At 33.9% G+C, this 27,500-nt stretch overlaps 2 protein-coding genes across 2 annotated transcripts in view; one reads left to right on the top strand and one right to left on the bottom strand.

Moving 5' to 3' along the window:
* The window catches only part of LOC144968551 (uncharacterized), a 328,253-nt gene that overhangs the window by 60,907 nt on the left and 239,846 nt on the right, over positions 1 to 27,500 (top strand). The window lies entirely within an intron of this gene.
* Positions 16,686 to 25,465, bottom strand: LOC144969659 (apolipoprotein D-like). Its single transcript, XM_078908801.1, has 3 exons — positions 25,235 to 25,465; positions 22,512 to 22,692; positions 16,686 to 17,904 (listed from the first exon to the last, which is right to left on the bottom strand). Exons 1-3 carry the CDS (start codon positions 25,349 to 25,351, stop codon positions 17,648 to 17,650), a joined length of 555 nt encoding a protein of 184 aa, XP_078764927.1. The 5' UTR covers positions 25,352 to 25,465; the 3' UTR covers positions 16,686 to 17,647.

Genomic DNA, 27,500 nt, shown 5'->3' on the forward strand with positions numbered 1-27,500 from the left:
ACTTTTAGGTGATCTCTAACTAAGTACACTGATAGTGTGCTCTTGGAATCTACATCTGTTCCCTATTTGAACCAATTCCCCTTTGTCTGCCTTATTCTTGGATGCTTTAATTGTAATTCTAGAACTTTGTACTATCCCATCTTCTTCCTTTTTACTGGCGCATATGACCTAAACGTGTTGCAAGCGCCGTAAAACCCTTAAAAACAAAAACATAAGAATTATGATTTTTCCTATCATTCATCTTGTGCAGATCATATTACATTTATATATATAAAAACAGAGAGTCACAAAGACTAGATTCTTAACGAAAAGATCTGGTGGCGGCATTGCTTCATAGTCTTAATTGCAAGGAATGAAATCGGTTTTGGTAAAAGTGGACCGCACTTTAATAGGGTTAAATGTATGTCGTTGAATCTAAATCTCAACACTCGTTGAAAACGGCAAATTTATTATATCTGTAGACATCACACATGCCTATACGTTGTTTAACATCGTCTGCAAACATTATCAAACTTCTGATTTTCGTTGAAATCTGAAAATTTACCATTCTATCAATAGATTCTTATCATTCTTTGATGTTGTCAAATTTATTTTGTCAAAATGTTTGTTTTGCTTTTAAACGCAACTTTATATTACCGAAATTCGTTTTTATAGAGGATCTTCTTGTCACTCAAACATTATATCTAATTCCTCAACGACTTAATATCATTTTCCACTTTGACTGGACTATTTCTTAACTTTAAATATTGATAGATAAGATGATCCTCAGCTTGTCAAACAATATCAAATCCGGGACCACGATAGAGTCTCAAGTTTAAATCCTTTTGACAAGTCGATGATTATCTTAATCTATCGATATATGAAATAAAAGTTTTCCTACTAAGGATCTGTTCCAACGACTTGTATTTTATACACTTGAAATGCGCGCGTATTACGGAAATGCGTTTGTTACATATTTGTCCCTAAGTTGTGCCCAACACAGTGAATTTTATTAAAAGGACAACTTACTCAAACACCGCCACTCAAGGCTTGGTGGTTTTTAGGAGTGAACAAAGATAACAAATCATCCCAAATCATATGTACAATAAGAATCAAAGGTCGTGACGTCACACATTCCTTTCCGAACGTCGCTCGGTGCATAGTTAAGTCCTTGGAAAATGCTCTTTACTTATAATCTTTCACCGTACTCAGATGTAAAATGAGTACCTGGCCGTTAACAGCGTTGATTTTGTTGGAAAAAAGTGTAATATCGTCTAACAGGCGTCATGTCACGTTCTACATGTTTCGTATTGCTGTTGGTCAGGGACACTTTAAAAAGAGCTTTGAGCACGCTTAGTGGCTATTGCTCTATATAAAAGCTCACGTTATTTTGTGTGTGCTTTTTTGTAGTTCAAAACTCCAGCATTGAAGAAAATAAAACACCTCTCAGGACGAGGTCATAATAACATCTAATTTCAATTTGCATGAAGAATTCATTGGTCATCTTTGTCTTTACAATGAGTCTTTACATCAACACAAGAACAATGTTCTAAAAATTTATTTCTATTTCTACACAAATGATGACTTCAACATATGCGTTTTCTAGACCAGTTAAAGGCATGTCACTCACAAAGGCGAGGATGAGTTGACCCCTGCTACACACTTCCTCTGCACCAAGGTACTTCCTCTTCTTGGCGTATTTGATACGCATGGAAACACTATACGCGAATTTACCATGCGCGAGTCTTAAAATTTACTCGCCATGGGATAAGACCTTTAGACTTAAAATAAATGTAATAAAGTGGAGAGGTAAACATTCAAGAAATAAAGGAGCTGGAATGCAAAACTCAGACTTCAACTAAAACTGGGGAAGGGGAGATCAAACAACTAAATCAAGCCGTCAGCCCCAGCTTTACGAAAGTTGAATGTATTGAACATTAATAGTCCCTTTTTTTCATGAATTCTTTGATGATTCAGTAAAGAAAATAAAAAAGGTATGTTAAATACTGAATTTGTGGTCGTAGGACTCAGACATCATTGCAAGTTACATGAGCTCGAATAAAAGAATTTACCTGCTTCAGTGCTTTGATCAGTGTTTCATCCTATAATTGGTGACTGGTGATAAGTTTATTTATTAATGATTTGTTTCGGGTCAATTTGAATAGTAAAACGGGTGTCGAATGTCACTCCGGTGAACAATGGGTGTATTATACTATTATTTCCTCCCAGACCGAGCATTTCCGTTTCAAATTGTGATTTATCCTATGGTTGAAAATATTGAATGCCTCATCTTTACAAGAGAAGGGTATGAAATGAACACCTGTCTAACTTGAGTTCATAAACTTTAAAACTCACAGTGATACTTAGATAAATAATGCACGTTTTAGTAATGTCATTGATTTAACGGTAAGCCGCAGTGATTCGTCTTGTAATGAAGCTTCGAAATGTTGAGCATGGTAAATGAATAGATAGATGCCAGTGATTGTAAAACTCTGACCCCGGTGTTGTGTTCTTAGGCAAGCTACTCGACACAACTCAGGTGTGAATGGGTACCTGACACCGGCAGGCGGTGTAAGGGTGCTTGTGCAAAGGCAAGCCTTACACGCACCTTATAATATGTGATTCATCACATCAATCTGGTATATTGTAGGAATGAACTTGATGACGAAATTGATTCTTACGTCAAAATGATCAGAATTAGAAACTTAAAGTGTTGGAGAGTTGAAATATCAAAAACCATTCACCTGAAGGAAGTCATGATTTCTCAGATTGTATAAATTATGCTTCAAATTAATCTTAAGTATCTTGATCACCCCGATATAATACCCTTTTGAGACGATTGGTCACATTTTGTATAGATGGATATTTGATTTTCCATGGCGTCGACAGTTGGGGTTGGACATTGTGAAGCTAATTGAGCATGATGCTTTCGTGGACATGTTCTAGGTACACAATGTTCATATTTAATATCTGTTGTTTATTTATAGTTGATCAAGTTTGCGTGATGTAAACGACAACAGAAGCCATTCAGGACATTGATGCATGTTACGCTATGCCAGGGGCTTGGATAAACAAGTTGACTTGAAACGGAAATTCACACACTTCAACTCCAACGCGTTATAACTCAGCATTGTGAGTAAAATTCCCCTTGCAGATGCAGTATTAAAACTTGGCATTCGTTAATCACCGTGTAATTTTAACTGTACATTTTTTACATTCCTTTTTGCAAGTTGCTGGACTGTTTTCTTAACGGCATCTCTCCAAAATTGTGAGTATTTACTTCAATTCTTTCAGTTACACCTCACATATCACTTTATATAACCACCAACTTGTTTATATCCATTTTATACTTCGAGATAAATACTGGAGTAAAATAATTAACCATTCAGAGGCGTAAAGCCTATGTAGCTGGCGCAAATTTTCAAAAACTTGAAAACAGACAGTGACTATTGATTGCTACCTTTAGAAGAAGTTGATTTATTGAAAAGTAATTGTTCTTCAATTCCTCAATCAATATCTCAAAAAGAGAGTCTATATTATTGACATTTCCGTCTCTAGTTCGACAAACAGGCCACTCCCATAGGTACCTACTCGATCGGTGAGATTTGGAAGGAGAACCTGTTATGTTGTTTGAATCCAATTAAATTGTCGTTAAACGTTACATACTATTAATTATGCGGTCATCGGGAGAAGTAGATGTCAGGAGTGGCGTCAGTGCCAAGAGAAAAAATGACCTCTTTGATTTGGGAAGAAATGCCAATGCTGACAATTACCCAAATGAAATTTTACAAGACCACGTCGTCCCTATAAATGAACAACATGAAGAACTTGTCTTACAACAAGACAATGTCGGGCTCCATGAGGCAACCATCTGTCGTAAATTACCAGAGGAACAAAATGTGTTATTTCATCCATATTGCCCAGCCATAACCTGAACTTTTGCCATTCGAGCACCTGTCGGATTGGACTGATAGCCGTGTTCGAGGCAGAAATTTAATTACATCGACGCTCTTTCTGAGATATTGAATGAGGAATGGAACGATATTCCTCATAGGATGATACAACCTTATATCCACTCCATGAAGAAGAGGATATATATGGTTTGTCAGTGAGGCCACATAATTGCTACCAACATTTTGCTGTGATCTGAAAAATAAAACACTTTTTAATAAATGGCCAGTAAACCCCTACTATATTATTATAGTATTCTTCTTTGGTTTAGTTTTAATGTTGAAAAATCATATTTATTGGACAAGAATGTTTGATTTAGAAATAATAGACTTGATCTCAGTGTTGTGGCTTGTTGTTTTCATGAATTGTATGATTTTGTGAGTTTTGTTCACTCATACACTCATATACACCATTGAGCCCTAAAAAAAAGAAGTGCGTACCATGTGCACTGTCCTATTTCGTGTTGTTGCAATACGTTTACTGTCCTATTTCGTGTTGTTGCAATACGTTTACTGTCCTATTTCGTGTTGTTGCAATACGTTTACTGTCCTATTTCGTGTTGTTGCAATACGTTTATTGTCCTATTTCGTGTTGTAACACGAAACGCGCTTCAAAATCTTAGAAACGATCGGTGTAGACAGTAAAGACCTTCGAATTGTGAAAAACGTATACCGGAATCAAAACAGCGTGTGTCAAACTTGATAATGAAACATCGGACTTATTTAACATTGAGAAGGGAGTAAGACACGGTTGCGTCTTATCACCTGACCTTTTAAACATATATAGTGAAATAATATTCAAAGAAATTGAAGATATGAAAGGCGTCGTCGTTGGAGGGAAGAATATGAATAGCATAAGATACGCAGACGATGGTACTCTGATGGCATACTCAAGAAAATGTGCAGAAAATGTTAGATATACTGGTGAGCAAAAGTGAAGAGAAGGGCCTGAAACTAAATGTTAAGAAAATCGAATGCATGGTGGTCTCAAAGAATGACAACAACACGACCTTCCACTTGTCAGGCAAGGCGAGTCCATCAAACAAGTAAAGAAATTTAAATATTTAGGCACTATCATTACCCGTGACGCACATGACATAGATGATATAAAACAAAGAATAGCAATGGCAAAAACGTGTTCCATAAAATGCGACCAGCTGTGTCAAACAACAACCGAAAGATAAAGACCAGAATGAAAGTAGTGGAAACATAATATGTTATAATTAACCTTTTATACGGTTGTGAAACGTGGACGCTTGACAAAGAATGTACGAGGAGGTTAGAGGCATTTGAGATGTGGGTGTAAAGAAGAATGTTGAGGTTATCATGGACAGACAGGTGTACGAACGAGGAGGTGTTGGAGAAGGTGAGAAGGCAAGAATGTTGATCGAAACCATCAGAAACAGGCAGTTACGGTTTCTGGGACATGTGTGGAGAAGAGACGGAATAGAAAAGTTGGTAACACCTGGGATGATCGAAGGAAATAGAGCTGAGGAAGACAAAGAATGATATATCTAAATAACATACGAATGGCCAAAAGTGATTTAAAAAACAACACAGATTTCGTGGAGACAGCTGACCGGCAACGTGCTCAACATGACACGATTTATCACGATGATGACTGTCGATTAATTGTATCCATTTTGTTTGACACAACTAAGCGACAGAATCCGTGACAAACGTATTCATCTAACAAAAAACAAGCAAGATGGATTAACTTGAAGCAGGATTATGAATCTGTGATCTGACTCTATATTATTTATTTGTCACTGGCAACAATACCGTCATATGACAACATAACTCACTGTACTACATTGCTTTTGATTTCAAAGGTGAAATCAGGGTCATCCTGTTTTATGAATTGCCATGGATAGTGAACAGGTCAAACGTGAGAGCTGCATTTAGATATCACTAGATAGTCAACAAGGCCCAATATAACCTGTCACCCGGAAGTAACACCTTTTGTCTTAAGAACAAACAAGCAAGCCTTTCTTTTACATAGACTTTTCCTCGTGTCGATTCAAAATTAATTTATATCTTAAGTGAATATATTTTACAGAATTGACATATATATTATATATATATATATATATTATATATATATATATATATATATATATATATATATATATGTCAATTCTGTAAATATATATATATATATATATATATATATATATATATATATATATATAAATATATATATATATATACATATATTTATAATATATATATGTATATATATATATATATATATATATATATATATATATATATATATATATATATATATATTACAATCAAAATTGTACTTATTAGTTACTTTTTAAAATGCAATGGTCGACATAGAAATTGCAGCGGTCTTAGTTTTCACCATTTTGAGAGGTTTATTATGCGATTGGATAAAGAGTAGAAATGTAGTTGTCCGAATCAAGATTGTTTTATTGACGCCTTGGTACATTTGGTTACAAGAAAAAAACACCCGGTGAGATTCATTACAATGTGAGAATGACAATTTTTCAAGATGATCTATTTGTATTATTTCCTACTAGTAAAATGCCCGCAATTTCACGGGGAAGGAACTATTTTCATTCGATATTATAACCACCATCATTTAATGAGGGCAGATTGGTAAACAACGTTGTCTGTGCAACTTGGTAAATCCTCTGTTGATTTTTCTGTGTTGCTCAACATAAAATGTAAGCCGCTGTAGCCTCTGACCCGTGACACAGCAACATATAGTTGACCGTGTGTGAAAACAGGTTGTCGTAAGAAAATCAACTGCGAAAATAAACCTGAAGTAGCAGACGTGAACAGAGTTGAAAGACGATCCTGATATCGAGAACTAACCTTACAGTACAGTACTCCGGTGATCATGTTTGGTGGCGTTTGGCATCGTTTTTATGCACCTCCACTGGAGGTGTACAAAAACGCACCATTTTTATGCACCTCCGTTGGCACTGCTGATTGATTAATGAAAATGTTTCTGCTTGAAGCTCGAAATCGAAGGAAAAAATAACGATAAGTGTTGAACTGTAAGCCTCAATTTAATAGGCGAAGACATACTGTGGACGTTTTTGATTTCCCCTTTATCAACAAAACACGACGAATAAGACAAGAAGAACGAATGAGAGATGTGTAGTGTGAATGGCGTAGATACGGTATATAGACATAAACAATGATGGGACAGGAAGTTTTTGAAAAACAACAAAAACAAACAAACAAAAAAGAAAAAAGAAAAAGAAGAAGACCCCCCCCCCCCAATAAAATGACAAAGACGCGGTAAACGAATACACTGATAATAATGATAAAATATTATAAAATGATAACAATCGATGTTTACATATAATTGCACGTCGATAACACACTGACTGGTACCGTTGTTGTTTTAAAAAAATATAATAATAAATAATAATGATAATAATAGATTAATTTCAGGTTTTACATATATGTCCAGTAACTATAACAACGAAAATGATATCTTTCTCAATAAAGTAAACATTTTTAAAAATGTCCACAATGGGATTGAACCCAGTACTTTCAAGGTTAGAGTCTGACAGCTTATCCACTGCGCTACGGATCCATCTGACTATTTATAACATTTAATAAGGTCTTTCTAAAACCTTATTTTACCTTCAATGCAACTCCTATTTTCTTGTTTTAAATTTCGATTTTTTAGACTATTATTATTATTTTTTAAATTTATTACCAAAGAAGTTAAACCTGGATATTATCCACCCGAAACCATCACATTGAAAACATGAAAGGGGCAATAATAATACTTGACGTCATAAATAGATGAAAACTGTTGAAAACTTAGTGTAGATCTGAAATCCTTAAAGTAATTAAGTGAATACATTATTTCGAATGCGACGATTTGCGTAAAAACGCCAAACAGACAACTTTCTACAGTGTCGAAATTGGTTGTTTTGAGAGTGTTAGTGTCGTCGGTACATATTTCATGATATCGGTTTGACTCAACGAACTTTCAAACTGACTTTAAATTATAAAAGGAAATCAAATTATCTGTTTATCTATCTGTAAAAAATACATTTCTAATTTTCAAATCTTTCAGTAGAGTTCTGCGCCGCATAATTTTTTTTATTGACTCAAATGGCGCAATGTTCTCCACAAGGCTAGACTATATTTTTTAAAGAAAGGATTTTCAATTCTATTGTATATCTTCCAACAACAGTATACACATTTTTATATTTCACTTTCTAAACTGCATTACACAGTTCCTCCCCGCCTCCCGTCTTTTCACTTAATTAATTGCGCACCTTTTAGAAATATCTAATATTCTATTTTAATTCGTGCTTCCTTACAAATAGGAGCATACTAATTTCCTGCCAAACAATGTTCTGTTTATTCATCTTAACTACGCCACTACCACATTATCTCATTCATCTGTGGTATTTCATTCATCCTGTTTTGTTGATAAAGGGGAAACCCGAAACGTTCATTTGATCTGTTTTTGTAATTAAATTGAAGCTGACATTCAATTTCACATTATTAATTATTTCTTCGAGCTTCGAGCAGCAACATTTACATTAAGTGAATACAATATACTGGGGATGTAGGAGCTTTCGGAATGTCTCCCCTTTACTTAACTGATGGAAAAATGAACATCCTAGCACCTTAACTAAGACTTATGACTAACCCTAATAGAAAAAAAAATCCTCCGATCTCGAGCTAACCTTAATAGAAAAAATGATGACATATTGAATTAATAAACGCCTGACAAAAGATCAACGGTGAAAATAAAAATTTAAAGAATACTGGGGATGTAGGAACTTTCGGAATGTCTCCCCTTTACTTAACTTATGGAAAAACAAACACCCGAGCACCTTTACTAAGATTTATGACTAACCCTAATAGAAAAAGAAATACTTTGATCTCGAGCTAACCTTAATAGTAAAAAAAGAACCTCGGACTGCTTTGCACTACCTTTCAATACTTCACTAAAATCAAAATGGCGGCTGAAAATCAAAACAATGGTCAAAATCCATTTGGTTGTTCTTCCTGTCGTAAAAACGCCAAACTTTTTACAGTGACGAAATTGGTTGCGTTTGAGAGTGTTAGTGTCGTCGGTACGTATTTTATGATATCTGTGTGACTCAACGAACTTTCAAACTGACTTTAAATTATAAAAGGAAATCAAGTTATCTGTTTATCTATCTGTAAAAAATACATTTCTAATTTTCAAATCTTTCAGTAGAGTTGTGCGCAGTATCATTTTTTTATTGACTCAAATAAGCACAATGTTCTCCACACTGCTTTATTTTTTAAAGAAGGGATATAAAAGCGATTACTGCCTTTTCGTGTTGCAACATCGTTTTGTACATGTAGTGGCGGGAAATGGTAATAAAATCTGGCGATTGTAGTCCATTCTTGAATGAGATCTCTTTTCAAACTAATTCAACGTTTAAATGAAATAAATTGAGTGAATTGCATAAATTATAGATTGGTTGTCATTCACTAAGATGGCATTATTTTATCATAGCAACCTCTACAATAAAAAAAAAATTGCAAAGCCCTCCGAGTTTTTTGAGACGGACATTGCTCTGCACATGCAAATTTCAACAATATTTTATTAATGGAAAGAGCGGCTTTGTGGGTCTTGATTACTAATGTAATCTGGTGACTTGCAGTTTCCGTTCCGTTCTTGAAAGAAAATGGCAGTCGCAAACATGTGCCTTCGAGAGTGCATGTCCCTTGTTTTCCATTACAATAACTTTTAAATCTTGGCTTTTTTCTGCCAGTAATAGAAATATAAATAGCGCCTTACAGGCGTCGTGTCTTGCATATCAAATTTTTCTGTTGGTTGGGACTCCTGTAAAACGCTTTGAGAATATAATATAGTGAATGTTGTACTTTACAAAAGCTCAGTTATTCGTCCTCTTAATATCTGCCCTACTCCCCCCCCCCCGTAATAGGCACCAGAAAATGACGTCAAAATGCCAGTCTTTTGCCACAAAAGAAAACAAATCGTGAGTTGTATTCAATAGTTCAACCAATGAAATAACTTGTTTCCATGAGCACTACTAACGACAACTCACTAGGCGGTACAAAAACCAAATAATGACGTCAAACTAGTGTCAGGCTATAATATGTTAACGATGGCGACGCACATACCCTATTTTATTTGTTATTGATGATATCCGTTTAAATGAAGCACTCACCAGTTGTGCCTGCCTGGATCAATAGTATTATCACAAAAAATAATTTAAATATATATGTATTCCTTTTTTCTGCGGACATTATCATGCCAACTGACGACGTGGACGAAAGCCACATAAACATATGTTTTGGCCACAGTGAGTGATCCCATTTATATTTTATTTATATTAGTTCTAACCATCATTATCGAGCACTTTCGTACCTACGAGTACCCACCAACACTCATATATATATATATATATATATATATATATATATATATATATATATATATATGGGCCATTGTGTATTATGTGCGTCTGCGTGTGTGTGTGATTGTAACCCTGCACATTTAATAGTTGGATTGATGAAATTCAGTGAGAATCAATCACCCAACTGGCGGTCTCAAAGCAATAACAAAGAAGCCTTGTGAAGTCAACTTCATTCCTTTCTGACAAAGAGATTTGGCCAACTTCCGACTTACCCAAGCTGTGACAATGCAAATGCAAACTAAGCGGTCGATTTTTGCATACAATGTTGGGTCTTTTCCCCCCCCTCCTCGTGACGTGACGTATTAACTATTTTGAGAAGCCTTTTCGTGATATCACGTCTCTCCTCTAATGTGAATCAAGGACGGAATTCACCTAATTAGACAACACAAATAAGTAACCTTTCACGACACAACGGCATTTGTCGGGGTCAACCAGATGCCAAGTAACATTTTAAAAGTAAAATGAAATGTGAAATTTTAGACTTTTGTCTTTTCTAAAAAAAAAAAATAACATCAATCTAAGTATAACTTCTTTTGCTATATTCAAATAAATTCAACTATTCCATATAAACGGCTCCCACATGATTCCGCTTGAAGGCAGCAGGGCACACTAAAGAATCCTTGAATTCTTTTGTTGTTTTTTTTTAAATTTCGGAAGAGTTTCCAGTTGTAGCGTGACCTTGAAGTCCGCAGAGAGAATAACATTGAATTTCAAAATCCCAAGAGTGCTAGAAATGGAGATAAATAAATGTCACGCAACAGAAAGGAGTGGTTGAAATCTACGTCATTCAATTTTGGCTTTGACGCATCTGTGTTTACAATGAAACAAAAAAATACTGGATTTGTCCTTGGACCACCGTGCGCCCCCACTCCCTTGTTGAGAATTTGCCACTGTTTTTGCGTAAATTCAACTTACTATGGCTATTGTAAACAGTAGCTAATCTGTCCCCGCAGTTTTTCGCGGCCGCAAATTTCACCCTTGACCGCAAAATACCGCAAATTTTTATTTGGCCGCAAAAAGCCGCAATTTTCGCCGTTTTTAGGTTAAAGTGACGATTTTTTGTTTAAAAAAAACAAAACAACAAAAGCTATGAAAAATTGTGAAAAGACGGCGACTTTCAATGCGAGCATCCAAAATTGGCACTAAATAACGGACAAATATGTCTAGGCCTAGCCTCCCACCTCTATGGCCTAGCCTAGGCTATTGGAGATCCCAAGCTTTGTTTTTCGCCATTTTTTTCTTTTTACTGAAGAGCTCTCGCGTCCTTCATCCCATAATCCCAAATTCCTATTTTTATTTTATTGCATTCAAAAATTTTACTTTTAAAAGTTTAATTCTTTTCCTGAGAAATTTATCACATTTATCATTTATGTAAACAAAATGTGTTCTATTAAAATATTTTTCATGAAATGCAATTTTCATTTTTAGCCACAAGTTGCACTTAGTTTTCATGATATGATCATGATTTTTCATGATTTTTTCCATGTTTTCCATTCAAAAACCCATTAGGCCTATATTATAAAGCAATAATAATGATGTTCAAAATTGGATAGTAAGTAGAGAATACAAATTTAATGTGCCCCCATTGGAAAATGGATTTTGTTTCTCTTTCTTTGTGAATAGTTAGTTTTTTCCTCTCCTTAATAAGTTTTTCAAATTTTGAATTTTTTATGCGATTGTTCACTTTGATTTCCCAAATTTTAAGAAGCTAAATAGTTAATAAAATATTTTGATTACTTCCTTCTATTTTTTACTTACTTAGTTACTATTACTATTATTATTATTATTATTATTATTATTATTATTATTATTATTATTATTATTATTATTATTATTATTATTATTATTATTATTATTATTATTAATATTATTATTATATTATTATTTCAAGCCATTCAAAATGTAAATAAATTCATGTTGACATGTTGTGACATCAATATTCTACAAAATGCTCTATTTGTATCAATTTTTTACCGTACATGTTGTTTTAATTGTTTGATTTTTGTAAAACTAGCGGCAATTTTTTTGGGCAAATTTTGTTATTTTGATGGCAAATTTTGCCATTTTTATGGCAAATTTTGGCAAATTTTGGCATTTGAAATGGCAAAAAACCGCGGGGACAGGCTAATACAGTGATATGGCCCCCGAAAGGTCACAGAGAGAAAATTTCATAACTTACTTCTAATTAATGACCAGCCATCACAAAATGGTATTTTGTTACAGTTGAACAAGGTGCTGGAAACTGAATATCGATCATCGGCGGATCAAATCTCTGAAGTCCCGATTTTCACGATCGGTGGATAGATCAAAACCCTAAAGTCTACATACGAGCTGTGCTCACCATGTTTTATTTGATTTTGGGCGGATGATACCCCTGATGTCATCAAATTAAATAAATCATGGTACGCAAAGCTTGTATGTAGACATCAGAGTTTTGATCCACCGATTGTGAAAATCGAGACTTCAGAGTTTTCACTTCATCAGTGGGGACTTTCCACCTGTCCAACATGTACCCGATGTGGGATGGAACCCGAAACCGCAGCGCATCTAGTTGAACGGTGTGTTGTGACGAAGCTTCCGGGTGGGTTCGCGACTTTGCACGAGTGCGGTAAAGTCCTTGCTGATTGGGTCGATCGTCATAACGTAATAGTGTGAGCACCATTAGAAGCTGCTGCCGATCGTGAAAATCGAGACTTCAGACGTTTGATCCGCCGAATATCGAAATATACCGGTAAATATGAAACTTGAGTTTTATTTCTATTCATTATGGTGATAGATAAAATTTGATATTTAGTTTACAGAAAGGCAAAATTCTTATCTCTTATCATTTGGGACAGCGTGGCTCAGCGGTACGGTCTTTGCTTCGTACTCGAAAGCTACCGAATTCGATCACCCGCCACTGCGCTGTATGGCCTTGAGCAAGTCACCACTTCGCCCTAGCTCAATTTGCGACGCTGTATTGCGGCTGACGCCTGGGTTTTTCCAGTTTTCCTTTGGAATAGACCCTAGAGACACATTTTCCCTATGGGATGAATAAAGTGAAATTTATCTATTTGTTTATGTTAAATGTAAATTAACTTTTTATGGTCTAATTTCCCCACTACATAATACCGTTCAGCCACATACGACCTCTCTTACTCATCTAATTCCTCATAAAATATAACAAAAACTTTCATATAGCGCATTACCCACTAAACGTGTTCAAAGCGCTTTACAGAGGGTCACTGGCCAACAGCAACAGGTAACATGTTGAACGAGCCATGACGCCTGTAAGACAATATTAATGTTTTTTTTTCCAACAGAGACGGGGCTGTTAACGGCCAGGCACTCATTTTACACCTGAATATTGTGAGAATGTGAGTAAAGAGCCTTTTCCAAGGACTCAACTATGCGCCGAGCGAGGCTCGAACCCATGACCTTCCAATGCGAAAGCGAGTGTCATAACGGAAGACCACATAGCCGCTAGCCTACTAAGCACTTTTGGTAGAAAGGGGCGCTATAGAAATTGTTATTACTACTACTACTATTATTATTATTATTGTTATCATTATTATATTATTATTATTATTATTATTATTTATTATATTATTATATATTATTATTATTATTATTATTATTATTATTATTATTATTATTTATTATTATATTATTATATTATTAACATTATTATTTTATGATTATTATGATGATGATGATGATATATGATATTTATTATTATTATTATTATTATTATTATTATTATTATTATTATTATTATTATTATTATTATTATTATTATTATTGTTCATATTATTATAATTTATTATTATTATTTATTATTATTATTATTATTATTATTATTATTATTATTATTATTATTGTTATTATTATTCTTATTATTATTATCATTAGTAGTAGTATATTTACTATTATTATTATTATTATTATTATTATTATTATTATTATTATTATTATTATTATTATTACTATTAATTATTATTATTATTATTATTATTATTATTATTATTATTATTATTATTATTATTATTATTATTATTATCATCATCATCATCATCTTTATTATCGTCACACACGTGGAAATTGATACTTGATAGAGGCTATTTACCGACTTGAAATGACCTGATCTAGATAGGCTATGCATCGTCTTCAATCAAACCCCTTTTCCCACTCTCCGAGTTTCCTGCCTCTGTAATATTGATCTCAGCATGTTGTAATTGTATGAGTTGTATCCTCAATATAGTGTTCATTGTGTTGGACACAGCCAAGGGACATAATCGGTGACAAGCGCATTGCCCATATGCTTTAAAATAATATTAGTACGGTTGGGCTAATTAGGTTACACTTTTAACACAAACTTTCTACTTGATTCGAATCCTGATATTTTGATCAAAATAGATAATGAGATTTTATATTTTAGCGTAATATCCACTTAATGGTTGACATGTGGAATGAGCCATGGCGCCTCTAAGGCACTTTTACATATTTTTTTTTTAAAAAGTGGTCACAACACAATCTAAGAGAAATAAAAAGAAATCAAAGAAAATCGATAATTATTACAGTAAAATCACAGCTTTAATGTTGGAAATAATTCAGAATTCATAAATGAAATCAAATCTAAAATTGAAAAATATGGTTGTAGAACGTCGACCATAAACATCCACAAAAATGTAAAAATACGACACAGATATCAATGCAACAAACAAATCTGAACACGTCTAAAAGGCATTTGGGAAATATCGAAGTAACAAATTAGTGAACAGGCACTGATGTACTGCTACATTGCTTACTAGAATAATCCACCAATATTTCGTAGTCTCAAAATTGAATTAAATAACGATTGTTTTTGGGATGTGATATAGCAGGGTACTAGAAAAAAATCGGAATAAAGAAAGACGCTTTTTCAATCCGAAAGAGATATAAGAAGGATTCGAAAACTTACAAGGAACAAGAACAATATCTTAAGTTTGAACTTGCCATATCAAATTTAAAATCCTTCGTTGATTAAGAAACCATGCCGACTACACTAAAGTCGTTCAAAAACCGAGATGTCAAAAGTTTCCAAATTTGCACCTTGTTTTTAAGCAATCGCAAACTTGGAAGTGAAGTAACCCCGACTTGCAGAAACACAAATAATCGATTCGGATAAAGTCTGGAATGGCCTCCTATGACTTCTGACTTGAATCCAATGGACTGCAGCATTTGGTCACTGATGTCCAACATTGTTTATAAGGGTCGTATGAAGGTCTAAACGGAAGCAGAGTTAAAAGGGTCAATTAAAAATGCATGGGATCCAATTACTAATCCGGACATGAGAAAATCAATTGGATCATGGGGAGAAGACTACGCAGTCTTAAACAAAAATTTGAGAATTATGTTCCAAAATGTTAGCTGTGGCAAATAAACGAGGTGTTTAATCTTAAAACGATCGTGGAATAAAATTTTTCAATAATGTATTGTTATGAAAATCTATATAAATTTCAATAAACGGGTTTGGCTGCTGTAAAACTTCAATTTTGCATTAGTCTGGCGGCGAAAGGCTATTAAACTTTCCCGGTTTTCCCGCGATTATATAGGTATGGGTGATTAAGTATTGATTCGTTATTAAAGTGAAATCTGCAATAGATTTGATTTTATCTTGTGAAGAGGGGAAATTGCATTATTGTGTTTGTAGAATAGTGATGATATTGATTTAACAATAAACAATAGAGACAGCAATATAAACACAATAAAAATAACAGTTCATGATAACAGCAGTGATAAGGTTGTAATTGTATTGATAATGATTGTAAACGATGATGGTGATGATAGTAACTAAAATATTATTATGACAATATGAAAAGTAATGATAATGGTACTGTTGATGATGCTGATGCTGGTGGGGATAACAATGATGAGATGATGATGATGATGGTGATGATGATGATGGTGATAATAATAATAATAATAATAATAATAATGATAATAATAATAATAATAATAATAATAATAATAATAATAATAATAATAATAATAATAATAACAATAATATATTATTATTATATTTGTTGAGCGCTCTTCCATCTTACGAGGAAGTGCTCAGATCACTTTACAGGAGCATCAACAATTTAATTTGGATTATAACAAAGTCTTAAAATGCGTTTTAAACGTATCTTCCGATGAAGAATGCCGTATTCAATGACGTGTCATGCTTCCAGTATAAGGTGGTGCCAGAATCAGAAGAAAATGACATAAAACATGCTATATTTGTAAATACAAAAGAAAGAAAAAAAATAGAGAAAAAAATTACTCAAATAAGTAAGAGGCGGTAAGAACCCTTTCTCAGTTTTAATTTTTTTTTAAAGATGCTGTAATCCATTTTTAATAGATGGATGCGGTGCCAGGCACCAAATCAACCAATATGCCCATGCCCCTGGCATGGGCATAATTCTTTTGGAAGTTTGTTCCAGAGAGTTCGGGTTCTTCTAGAAAAGGATCGTCCTCTACATGACGCGTAAGAGTTCTTTCCTTCAATGACAAGCAATTTTCCATCGGATGACAAGGGAAGGGTGTATATAACTCCAATTTATCATAAAGATAAGTTGGTTGATATGTTGATATACAATTCAATAAATAATCTTGTTAGGATATCAGACCTGTTAGTATTTGCACCTATATTCCATAAATAATTTTCATCGATAGTCTAGAAATTTGAATTAACTTCAATCTGCTTTACATTTTTATACTAATTACCCATACATGCACAAACTATACATTTGTAACCACTCGCCTCAAAACGGTATTATGTTGGGATAAACCTAATGCCCATAATTGAACTTTTAGTTGAGTCTGTATTATTTGAGTTAAAAGAAATGAATGTGGTCATTGAAGAAAGCGAATTTTGTTTCTTAAATTTCAAGAAATTCAACTTTCCTATCTCTGATCATCTTGACTTTAATCTTAATTTTCTATATCTTGTTTATTCCGACATAACGATGGTCGGCATATGAAGTCTCGATATTCAGATCGCCGGTTCAAAACTCTGAAGCCTGCATACGAGCTTTGCTCACAATGTTTTATTTAACTTTGAACGGATCAGACCTTTTATGTCATCAGACATCATTAATGTCATCAGGCGTCTGATCCACCAAAAAATTAATAAAACATGGTGTGCAAAGCTCATATGTAGACTTCAGAGTTTTGAACCGCGGATCGTGAAAATCGAGACTTCAGAAGTTAAATCCCCCGACCATCGACATTCTAATGAGGTTGGTAACCATTTCCTCTGAGATTCGAGAGAATATTTTTAAAAGTTTATGCCGGGCAATCAGTCTGATCTGTGGCCTTGAACTTTGATACATCAACCTTATAGGATGCCAATTCGTCCTTGAGTTGTTGTGTGATGGTGGGGTCAAGGGTCATGTTCCTGCCTAGAACCCAGGCCATCTCGACGTGGAAGATTCCGGCCACATTGCCACATGAGTAGATGAGACTGTAGTTGTCGTAGTCGGTATGAATCACCCAGTAGTCACCGTATGGTTGGCTCTCGCTGAATCGAACCTTAAGTTTTCCTGAAATCAATAAAGTTAAAGGAATGAAGTTAATGATTTAATAAAATGTGTACTTTTGAATATTTGTTTTTGTCCTGACATGAATAGAATCAAATATAAAGGGTCTTTAGGATCCATCGGGGAGTTCCGAAAGCTCCGTTGGTAGAGCACTCGCTTAACGCATGAAAGGGGACAATAATCGATCCCGGGTGCATTAGAGATTATTTTTTATGATCCCCTTGTCCATAGTTATGATAGTTATTGGGTAGCTTTGTCTGTAAGATCTGGCGGGAAGCATTTTGCGATGTATTAGCGTCCTATCCAAAGGGTGGCAAGCAATTGCTATTGTTCGTTTAACGCTGTAACGTGATAAACTCTTGTTTCGTGGGCCAAATGTCTGTGAAGGTCTACGTTTTTAGGGTCTCTTGCAAGAGACTCCTTGAATAACCAATGCGTTATTATCATCATCATCGTCATCATCATCATCATCATCATCATCATCATCATCATCATCATCATCATCATCATCACCATCAACATCATCATCATTATCATTTTACATACAAATGTTATTTTCATTACTATTTATCATATCAGTCTCTTTAAACAGTCAGATTTTCTAGGGCAATTATTCTGAGATTTTGAACGAAGCGCTCCCAGTTGTGACATAATACCACGCAATTACAACAACGATGTTCCCGTCAACTCTCGAGTTCCGCCAGTAGGTTAGGTAGGTGTACTCGTATTAATTTACGTTAATCAGTAATGTCCTACTATGAAAAAAAAAATCCGAAACACATTAAAACAAATTTTGGCCATAAAACTTGTCTTTCACATGTCAATCGATTAAATTGACCCTAATCTTGCCAAAACCTGTCAAACCTGGGACTTCCTTGAGGAATTCCTTAGTCCCGGGTTGGGCATTTTTTTTTTTTGTAAATGGAAGTAAATTTCTTACATCGACATTTGAAAGAGTTTTCTGACCAAAAATTGTTGAATGTGTTTTGTCAAAGTTAAGCTGAGTACACGGGAGTGACAGGAAATTACTGACTGTCAGTGATCAGCTCAAAACACTGTCATAATTTAGTGTTACTGTTTATATTGTATGTAATTTTGCAACACTTTGTGATAAATTAGTATCATACTGAGAGAGTGCAGTGTATGTTTGACACTTTCTTTTGAAGAAAAATATTATGTATCTTCAAGTGATAAGCGGTTTTGTGGTCATGTGGTATGACAATCGCTGTCGGATCGGAAGGTCCTGGGTTCGAGCCTCGCTCGGCGATTAGTTGAGTCCTTGGAGAAGGCTCTTTACTCACATTCTCTCACCGTACTCAGGTGTAAAATGAGTACCTGGCCGTTAACAGCGTTGTCCCTGTCAGAAAAAAATTGTAATATCGCCTAACAGGCGTCATGTCTCGTCATACATGTTAAGTGTTGCTATTGGTCAGGGACCCTTTGTAAAGTGCCTTTAGCACGTTTAGTGGATATTGCGTTATTTAAAAGCTCAATATTTTTTAATCGATTAATGCGATTAATCAAAAACTTGTTATTCACTATGTTTTATTTCACCGCGTCAACCTTTTATGTCGTGATGAGCATTGCATTAACGAGTAACCTGATTGTGAGCCACGACGTTGACATTTATTTTTCTTCTACATAAGATTCTCGTAGCACTTATATTTAATTACCTCTGCTGCGCGCTGCTGCTTTACTGTTGCAAGCACTTTGGTAATCTTGGGTTTTTGTTTTATTACATCAAGGCAAAGCTTCCAACGGATTGATGAAGTGATTTCAAAATTTTTATGTTCTGGACTAAAGCTTTCATTCGAATGATAAATTATTATTTCAAAAAGGTCTTATGTCATAAAACAAAGATTCAGGAGGGGTTATTAGTGTGATTTTATGAGTTTAATGTTATAAAGGGCATACATTGCGCAAACAGGACGTTTTGAGTTTTAACGCAGTCTCAAGGCTGATATCTTTAAGAATTTTGGGGTAATTTTATTTTATCATAAAAGTTTACAAATCAAAGTTAAAAGATATGTTTATTCGTGTACACCAATATAATAGTACGTGTGAGGAAAACTATTTTACCGGTTTCTGCCCTTTACCTAGACATGACTATCAGCGGCCACGGCATAATAAAACAAAGAGCAAATAGTTATTTCGTAACGTATTGTTTATGAGCTAATAGGCGATTATAGGCGGCTGTAAAATGTTCTGAAAAAGGTAATAATATACAATAATAAATAATACAGCTTCTAAAAAGAACAAGTTACCAAACACGAAATGCAAGCTGTCCAGTAACAGTTTTTTCTGAGCTTTTTAAACAGAAAAGTGAGTGGAGCAGGCACTTATGTAGATGATATCAAGAAATGAAGTGAGTAGGGAGTTGTCGTAGCAGTAATGTCGCCGGTTCGATCCCCCATCGCCGCCGCAAAGTTTTTATTCTCTGTTGTTTTCAGGCACTTTCCTACTCACTTCATTTCTTGCTTTTTAAACACTGCATTTTGGTGATGTAACTCATCATTTCAATAACAGCAATCGTTTGCAAACTTTTAAAATAAGACACAAGTCTATTTCAAAGTACTTTCCTTGAGGTCTGACAGACCCAGATACCCTATCATTGTTGGGTGGACACGATCAGAAAAAATATTGATTGCACCACGGATCGATATCAATACCTTTTTATTGTAAGGGTGAGTGATCTATCAACTGAGCTATCGGACGGAGGGAAGCCATTTTCTTTCACTGTCCCTATTTTACCCCCACCACTCTGATTATAAGAAATAATTTCCATTAAACACAGTGCTGCAGTACTTGGTTAAATATCCGCTGGTTATATAAAATCCATGATTCTGATCAATTATATTCATTAATAGCTTCATGGTTTATTAACATTTTTTTCTGATACTATTATCTCTACTTTATTTCCTGCCTCTGATACAACTACTCATCATATTAATACTCAACCATTAAATTTTATGAAACGCTTCATTATCTGACCCAATGAAACGGATGTTTCTCATAACAACCAATCCATCTCTAAGATATAATACATTTTGTAAAAATTGGTCGGAAAGATTATATTTAAATTATTGACAGGATAAAAGGATCCCAAAAAGTAAATGGATTTCAAAATTGCGTCATGTTGAAGTACTGAGTTTTATGACGTCTGCCAAATTGTAAACTAGTGTCTATTTATTACAAATATTACTAATCTATCATAATATATTATGTGAATTAAAAAGATTTTAAAGATTCTACTCAAAGTAAACAAAAGGAATTTTGTCAATATTTGTCCAAATGTCTCTTTGTTGTCATTCTTAGCATTTGTAACTTTTATACACCGGATTAATCTTTTACGAGTTTTATAAAGACATTTTAATTTCCGATTTTAGAGAACGAGTAGTTATTTCAGCCGTACGCTGAAAAAAAAGAGGTATTTAAAATGTTGGCCAGAAAACTCTTTCTTCAAGTATCGAACGATTAAAATGATTCTTATCTTGTTACAAAATCTCAATCCTAGGACTTCGATGAAGTCCAAATTACGTGCTTATTAAGTCCGACAGATTTGGATACACAAGACTGAGACCTTAATGAGTCTCAGGTTTCAAATAAAATAAATCAAAATTGATTTTATTCAATCTAGGGACAAATTTATCAGGGTCTATCTCGAGACTGGACCAAGACAACCCAGGCGCTAACCGCAATGCAGTCTGTCAAGCGCTATGATCATCAAAACGGTATTGTGATGAGATGAATTAGGCGTCAAAAGTGGATTTAAAGTAAGAATAATCAGAAATATCTAATCTTAGTTTCTGTCACTTTAAGAATCTATTTCAAATAAACGTGATATAATATGCCAACACAGCCCAAGTTTCATATTCTTGAGTATAAAATCCACGTTCCCTATCAACTTAAATGCCCAACATAATACTGTCTTGTGGCGATGGATTACAATTATGGAATACTGCCCTGTATAAAATCCCAAGTTTTCTTTTACGTAGAATGACAAGCTCAGACAAAACTGGCTATAGACCGAATCTAGATCTTTTGAGACTAATAATACGAGAAATTATTTTCTTGTGTTTGTAAATATAAAATACCAAATACTAAGTCATTTATCACTATTTTAAAAAGTTCTCTTCTGTAGCAGAGATTTAGTTTAAAATTTACTAGGTCTAACTAAAAATCAACACAATCTAATTGAGCCTTCGTAAATTGACAATCTATAGACGTCTAGTATTAATAATGTGTCAACATTAAAGTGATAACGGATTTTGTTCTGTATTTTAAAAAGGGGTAATTTTTGCATTTTTAATGAGCAAATGACAGTTTTACGTGTTTTATTGACTGACGTGGATATTATTTTCTAATGACCAAAAACAAAACAAAAGAAAACAAAAACAAGAAAAAACAAAACAAAAAGAAAATTTTGATTATTTTTATTTTTAAAAATATTAATCATTAGAAATATATTTGTGTTAGGTAATCGGACTTTAAAACAAGTTCACGTAGATTGCCGCGTTTGTCAATAATAACCAATACTTTTCTTTCTTTAAATTTCTTCTTTTTAAAAGAAAGGGATAGACAAAAAAAAAAAAAACAGCCACAAAACTTACCCTGTTCATTGTCATCCGGCCTGAAGGCATCGCCAACAATATTATTTTCTTTGCCCTTTTCAATTCCTCTATTGAAGACCTCGATATGACCGTTTGGTTTGAGAGAGTATTTCGCACGGGTACACTTGCCCTTCTCGAAAATGGTTGGGAAAAGCAGAATCTCGTACCAGTAGCCCAGATACTGTATAAATGAAAAGAGATATAAACATTTAAATAGAACAAAACCACGCATTCATCGTGCTCAATGTTTTATTTATTCTCCCAGCAGGTCATATGAAATCGATAGTCGGTGGACCAAACTTCAAAGTCATCAGAGATCTGATCCGCCCAAAATTAAATAAAACGTGATGCGCAACGTTCGTATGAATCTAACCGCCATGTTCTGAGCTTTCCGCAATCTTTCAATTTTGTAAATATATTGTATTGGGACAATCAATGAGCAGCGCACCACAATAGTCGAGTCTACTAAGAATAAAAAAGTGACAAGCGTTTTTGCGATTTCAGTGTCAGCAATCTTCCAAAAATCTAACTTCCCAGGAAAGGACCTTGTCTTTTATTCTATTCAGTGGTGTACGTCTCAAAAAAGGGGTGAGTGAAAACACTGATTAAATTTAAAAATTCTTTCTGATCTAAAGATTGTATCAACAACATTATCTGCCTACTCTTCTTACATCCTATGATTGTATTATGGTGACTTTGATACGCATTGTATCCTTATGACTTGGATATATGTAAGTTGATCATTCATTACAATGTCCTTGTTTTATCAAGACTAGTCTTGTGAGTCTTGTTAAGAGACGGAGAGGGAGTACGTGGGAAGGAAAATATTGTATATACAATTAGCGGGAAAGAGGATTAAGGGACGCCCAAAGACTAGAAGGTTGGATAGGGTAAAGGACGATATGAAAGAACTGGGCCTGGAGGAAGATGATGATATGCATCGAGATGCATGGAGATGTGGCATTGATTATGGCAACCATGCACTGCAAAATGCGGGATAAGCTGAAAGAAGTCTAGTGCAGTCTTGTAAAATTCACGAAGCCGGCGAAACTATCATTTGTTTACTTCTTACCATCTGGGCACTATCATCATTTATTCATGAGTCTATACTTATGACGCGCAAGCAGTTGACTATTTTGCTATAATATTATTAGGCTTGTTTAGCCGTTTATACCATTTGAACCTGTTTACTAGGTTTGATTTCAGACTTGCCTTGAAGCAAACATTTTCCTTATCATAAGATTAGAACTTCATTACTATTAAATAGAAAGTACAATAATTACTGCATATACCACAGTCTGAGGGCACACAATTCCCGCAAACAGGCCAAGCAAGTTTAACAGGGAGAAATCTGACGCCATGTATATATTTATCATATCAAAGCAGATTTCAGTCTCTTCATTAGCTGGAATATAAAGAGCAATTCCAGCCTGACATCATTGCATCAGCCCGGTACACAACATTAAAGGCAAGAGAGACGGCCAGATCGGCTAAGAACCTCGGCTTCCATGAGATAAGCTCATCGCAAAAACATAAGCAAATACTGTGGCCTATGTTTAAGTGCTCAATGTTGTTATAAATAAAAATGTGTAAATACGTACATTAACACTTATGAAACAGAATAAACCAGACTGACATTTATTGTCAAATATAAATGGGACTGAAACTTGTTTTTTTTTCTTAGTCATTACTTATTTTATTGTGAAGGTTTTAGAAAGCTATACGAGCTATTAATTATTGCCGTTTAATATTATCATTTATTATGTAACGGGGAAATCATAATATTTGCAGACCTCTGTTATATCAAACTAGAGCAATAGGCAGATACGACGGGTGTCGAAGCTGACTGCCCATGTAAAACGCTTGAGTGTCTGGAGAATAATCACTTATTTTTTTTATTAAATAAAATCTAATCTCCACCTTAAACCACGCATTGCAGTTACAAGCCGTTTTGTGTGTAACTGAATAGCATCAATATTTCTCAGAAAGTCTCGATGGCTTAGGTAATGTAAATGTTTCTATTTAAAGCTCGAAGAAATTAGAAACAATAACAAAAGGGAGTATAAGCTTCCATTTGTTTCACAAAAACAAATGATGTGGACGTTTCGGGTTTCCCTTTTGCCAACAGGGCACAATTAATGAGCTCATCTCTCATTCGTCTTTAGTTTCCCAGCTTTCGGCTTTCATTCCTCTTAAGTGTCTCAGCTTTGGTGATTCATTCGTCATTACTATCTCAGCTCTCATCTCTGATTCTCATAGGCTTTAGTGTCTCAGTCGAATTTCATTAGTCTTTTGTCTCAGCTCTCATCTCCCATTCGTCTTTTGTGTTTCATTCGTTCTGTTCTGTTAACAAATGGAAAATTCGAAACGTCCAGATTTCCGTAAAGCTCTTATTCCATTTTATTATTGTTATTCATAGATCAGCTAAGAGATCATTCGCTTCACTAACAAAGGGACGGATATCAATCTAATGTGTGCTGTCAGGACTTTATCTTAACCCCTATTCCCCCAGATTGAGGACTGGTTCTGCTAGATCTGGCAAAAAAAAACTTTGCAATAGACTACCGTCTCATCCAAAGGGCAGTAATCAAAGGCTATTGTCCGTTCAACTAAATAAACTCCGGATCCATGATTCTTGACTATTTTAGACGATAATAGAAAGTCTATTATATTCTGAATGGAAGAAAAATAAAGATAGAAACCAGAACAATTTTGACACTTACCCTGTTGATATCCAACTTCTTCTGTGTTTTCACTTTAGGGCAACTCCCAAAACTTGGAATTTGAGCGAAAGTCAAAGAAGCCAAGCAGGCAACAACTAGCAATGCTATTTTCATCATATTTGTAAATTAATTTGATTACGATTCTCAAGAATGGATAACGCCAGGAAAATCTTTAGGCAGTTGGTTAGCTGGTGCTTAGTTTAACGTTGGAAAGGTATGAATTTTGTATCCAAATTGTTCGTGAATTGATCGTTTATATATAAAAACCTTATATAAATCAGAGACACGTGACGTGATAGTGATGTAAATATAGAAATGCCTGCACATCGTCGAATTGGCTTATTATGATAAACATTTTATATTGAAAAACTCTTTTCTTCATATAGCCAATAATTGAAATGACCTAAAACTTGTTCAAAAACTCTGAAACTCGAGATTCTTGCAAACTCTCGGGTTTAAGAATTGTCGCCAAACTGGAGGTCATTTTAATCGATTGATATATGAAGTAATTTTTTCGCGGCCAAAACGAAAAAAAAACCTGTTTTGTTAGTGTATGGCTGATTTGGTCCAATTGGACACCATAGACGGTTCTGGGAATGTCAGTACATACTCTTAGCACCACAGAAAACAAGATTGTAGGTCAGTTTCTTTTACATAATTTTGAATATTTCATAAGGCATCACGTAGAACGTTTCATAAGGAGTCTTGAGTGTTGATCATGCGTCTTATGTCATTTTTGTTTGTAAGATAAGAAGCCCTCACTGCGTTGAAATGGCTCAAGGGACACTTGCACTAAAAGAAAGACTTCTGAACGTGACCTGTGATGTAATTTCAATGAAAGTGTACTATAAGATACCTATTTTGTTATTTATTGTTTGTAGTTTGTGATATTACACCCCGCCGCAAAAGATCTGTAGGTAAAGGGTTCGAGTCACTTTATGAGAGTGCATATTTAAATTAATATAAGAGTCCTTTCATGAGCATTATCACAGCTTAGTCAGATGTTAATGAGTATATTCCCAGGGTGAGTTTTGTCTCGATCAAAAAAATTGTAATGGCGTCTTACTGGTGGAGTGTCTTATCTTACATTTAAATGATGCTGTTTGTTTGGGATCCTGTTTTACCGATGTAACGATTTGAGCACATGTTGTGGATATTGCTCTGTATAAACAAGTTATAATAATAACCATGATTATGATGATGATAACAATAATGATAATAATAATAATAATAATAATAATAATAATAATAATAATAATAATAATAATAATATAATAACAATAATAGTATTATCATTATTATATTATTATTATTATTATTATTATTATTATTATTATTATTATTATTATTATTATTATTATTATTATTATTATTATTATTATTTATCATTATTATTATTATTATCATTATTATTATTGTTTTGTCTATATCATCATCATCATCATCACCATCATGATGATAATTCTGCTCCTGCTGTTGAAGATGATGATGATGACGACGATAGTGATGATGGTGTTGTTGTTGTTGATGAAGAATAAGTATAAAAAGAAGAAGAAGAAGAAGAAGAAGAAGAAGAAGAAGAAGAAGAAGAAGAAGAAGAAGAAGAAGAAGAAGAAGAAGAAGAAGAATAACAATAATAAGAATAATACCAATAATAGTAATAAAATAATAATAGTAATAATAAAAATAATAATAATGATAGTAATAATAATGATAATAATAATAATAATAATGATAATAATAATAATAATAATAATAATAATAATAATAATAATAATAATATAATAATAATAATAATAATAATAATAATAATAATAATAAAGAAGAAGAAGGAAGAAGAAGAAGAAGAAGAAGAAGAAGAAGAAGAAGAAGAAGAAGAAGAAGAAGAAGAAGAAGAAGAAGAAGAAGAAGAAGAAGAAGAAGAAGAAGAAGAAAGAAGAAGAAGAAAGAAGAAGAAGAGAAGAAGAAGAAGAAGAAGAAGGAAGAAGAAGAAGAAGAAGAAGAAGAAGAAGAAGAAGAAGAAGAAGAAGAAGAAGAAGAAGAAGAAGAAGAAGAAGAAGAAGGAGAAGGAGAAGAAGAAGAAGAAGAAGAAGAAGAAGAAGAAGAAGAAGAAGAAGAAGAAGAAGAAGGTTGTTAATATATTGAGTTTCATAACATATTTACGTCTAATAAATCTCTCTTTAATCAAATAGATATTTCAATCTCTTAGAGCTATAAGAACCAAACCCATGTAGGAAAAAATCTAAAAATATTGTGTGGGATGTTG

This window comes from Berghia stephanieae, chromosome 3 (assembly GCF_034508935.2).
Source record: "Berghia stephanieae isolate SIO BIC M18660-M18661 chromosome 3, UCSD_Bste_1.3, whole genome shotgun sequence".
NCBI lineage: Eukaryota > Metazoa > Mollusca > Gastropoda > Nudibranchia > Aeolidiidae > Berghia > Berghia stephanieae.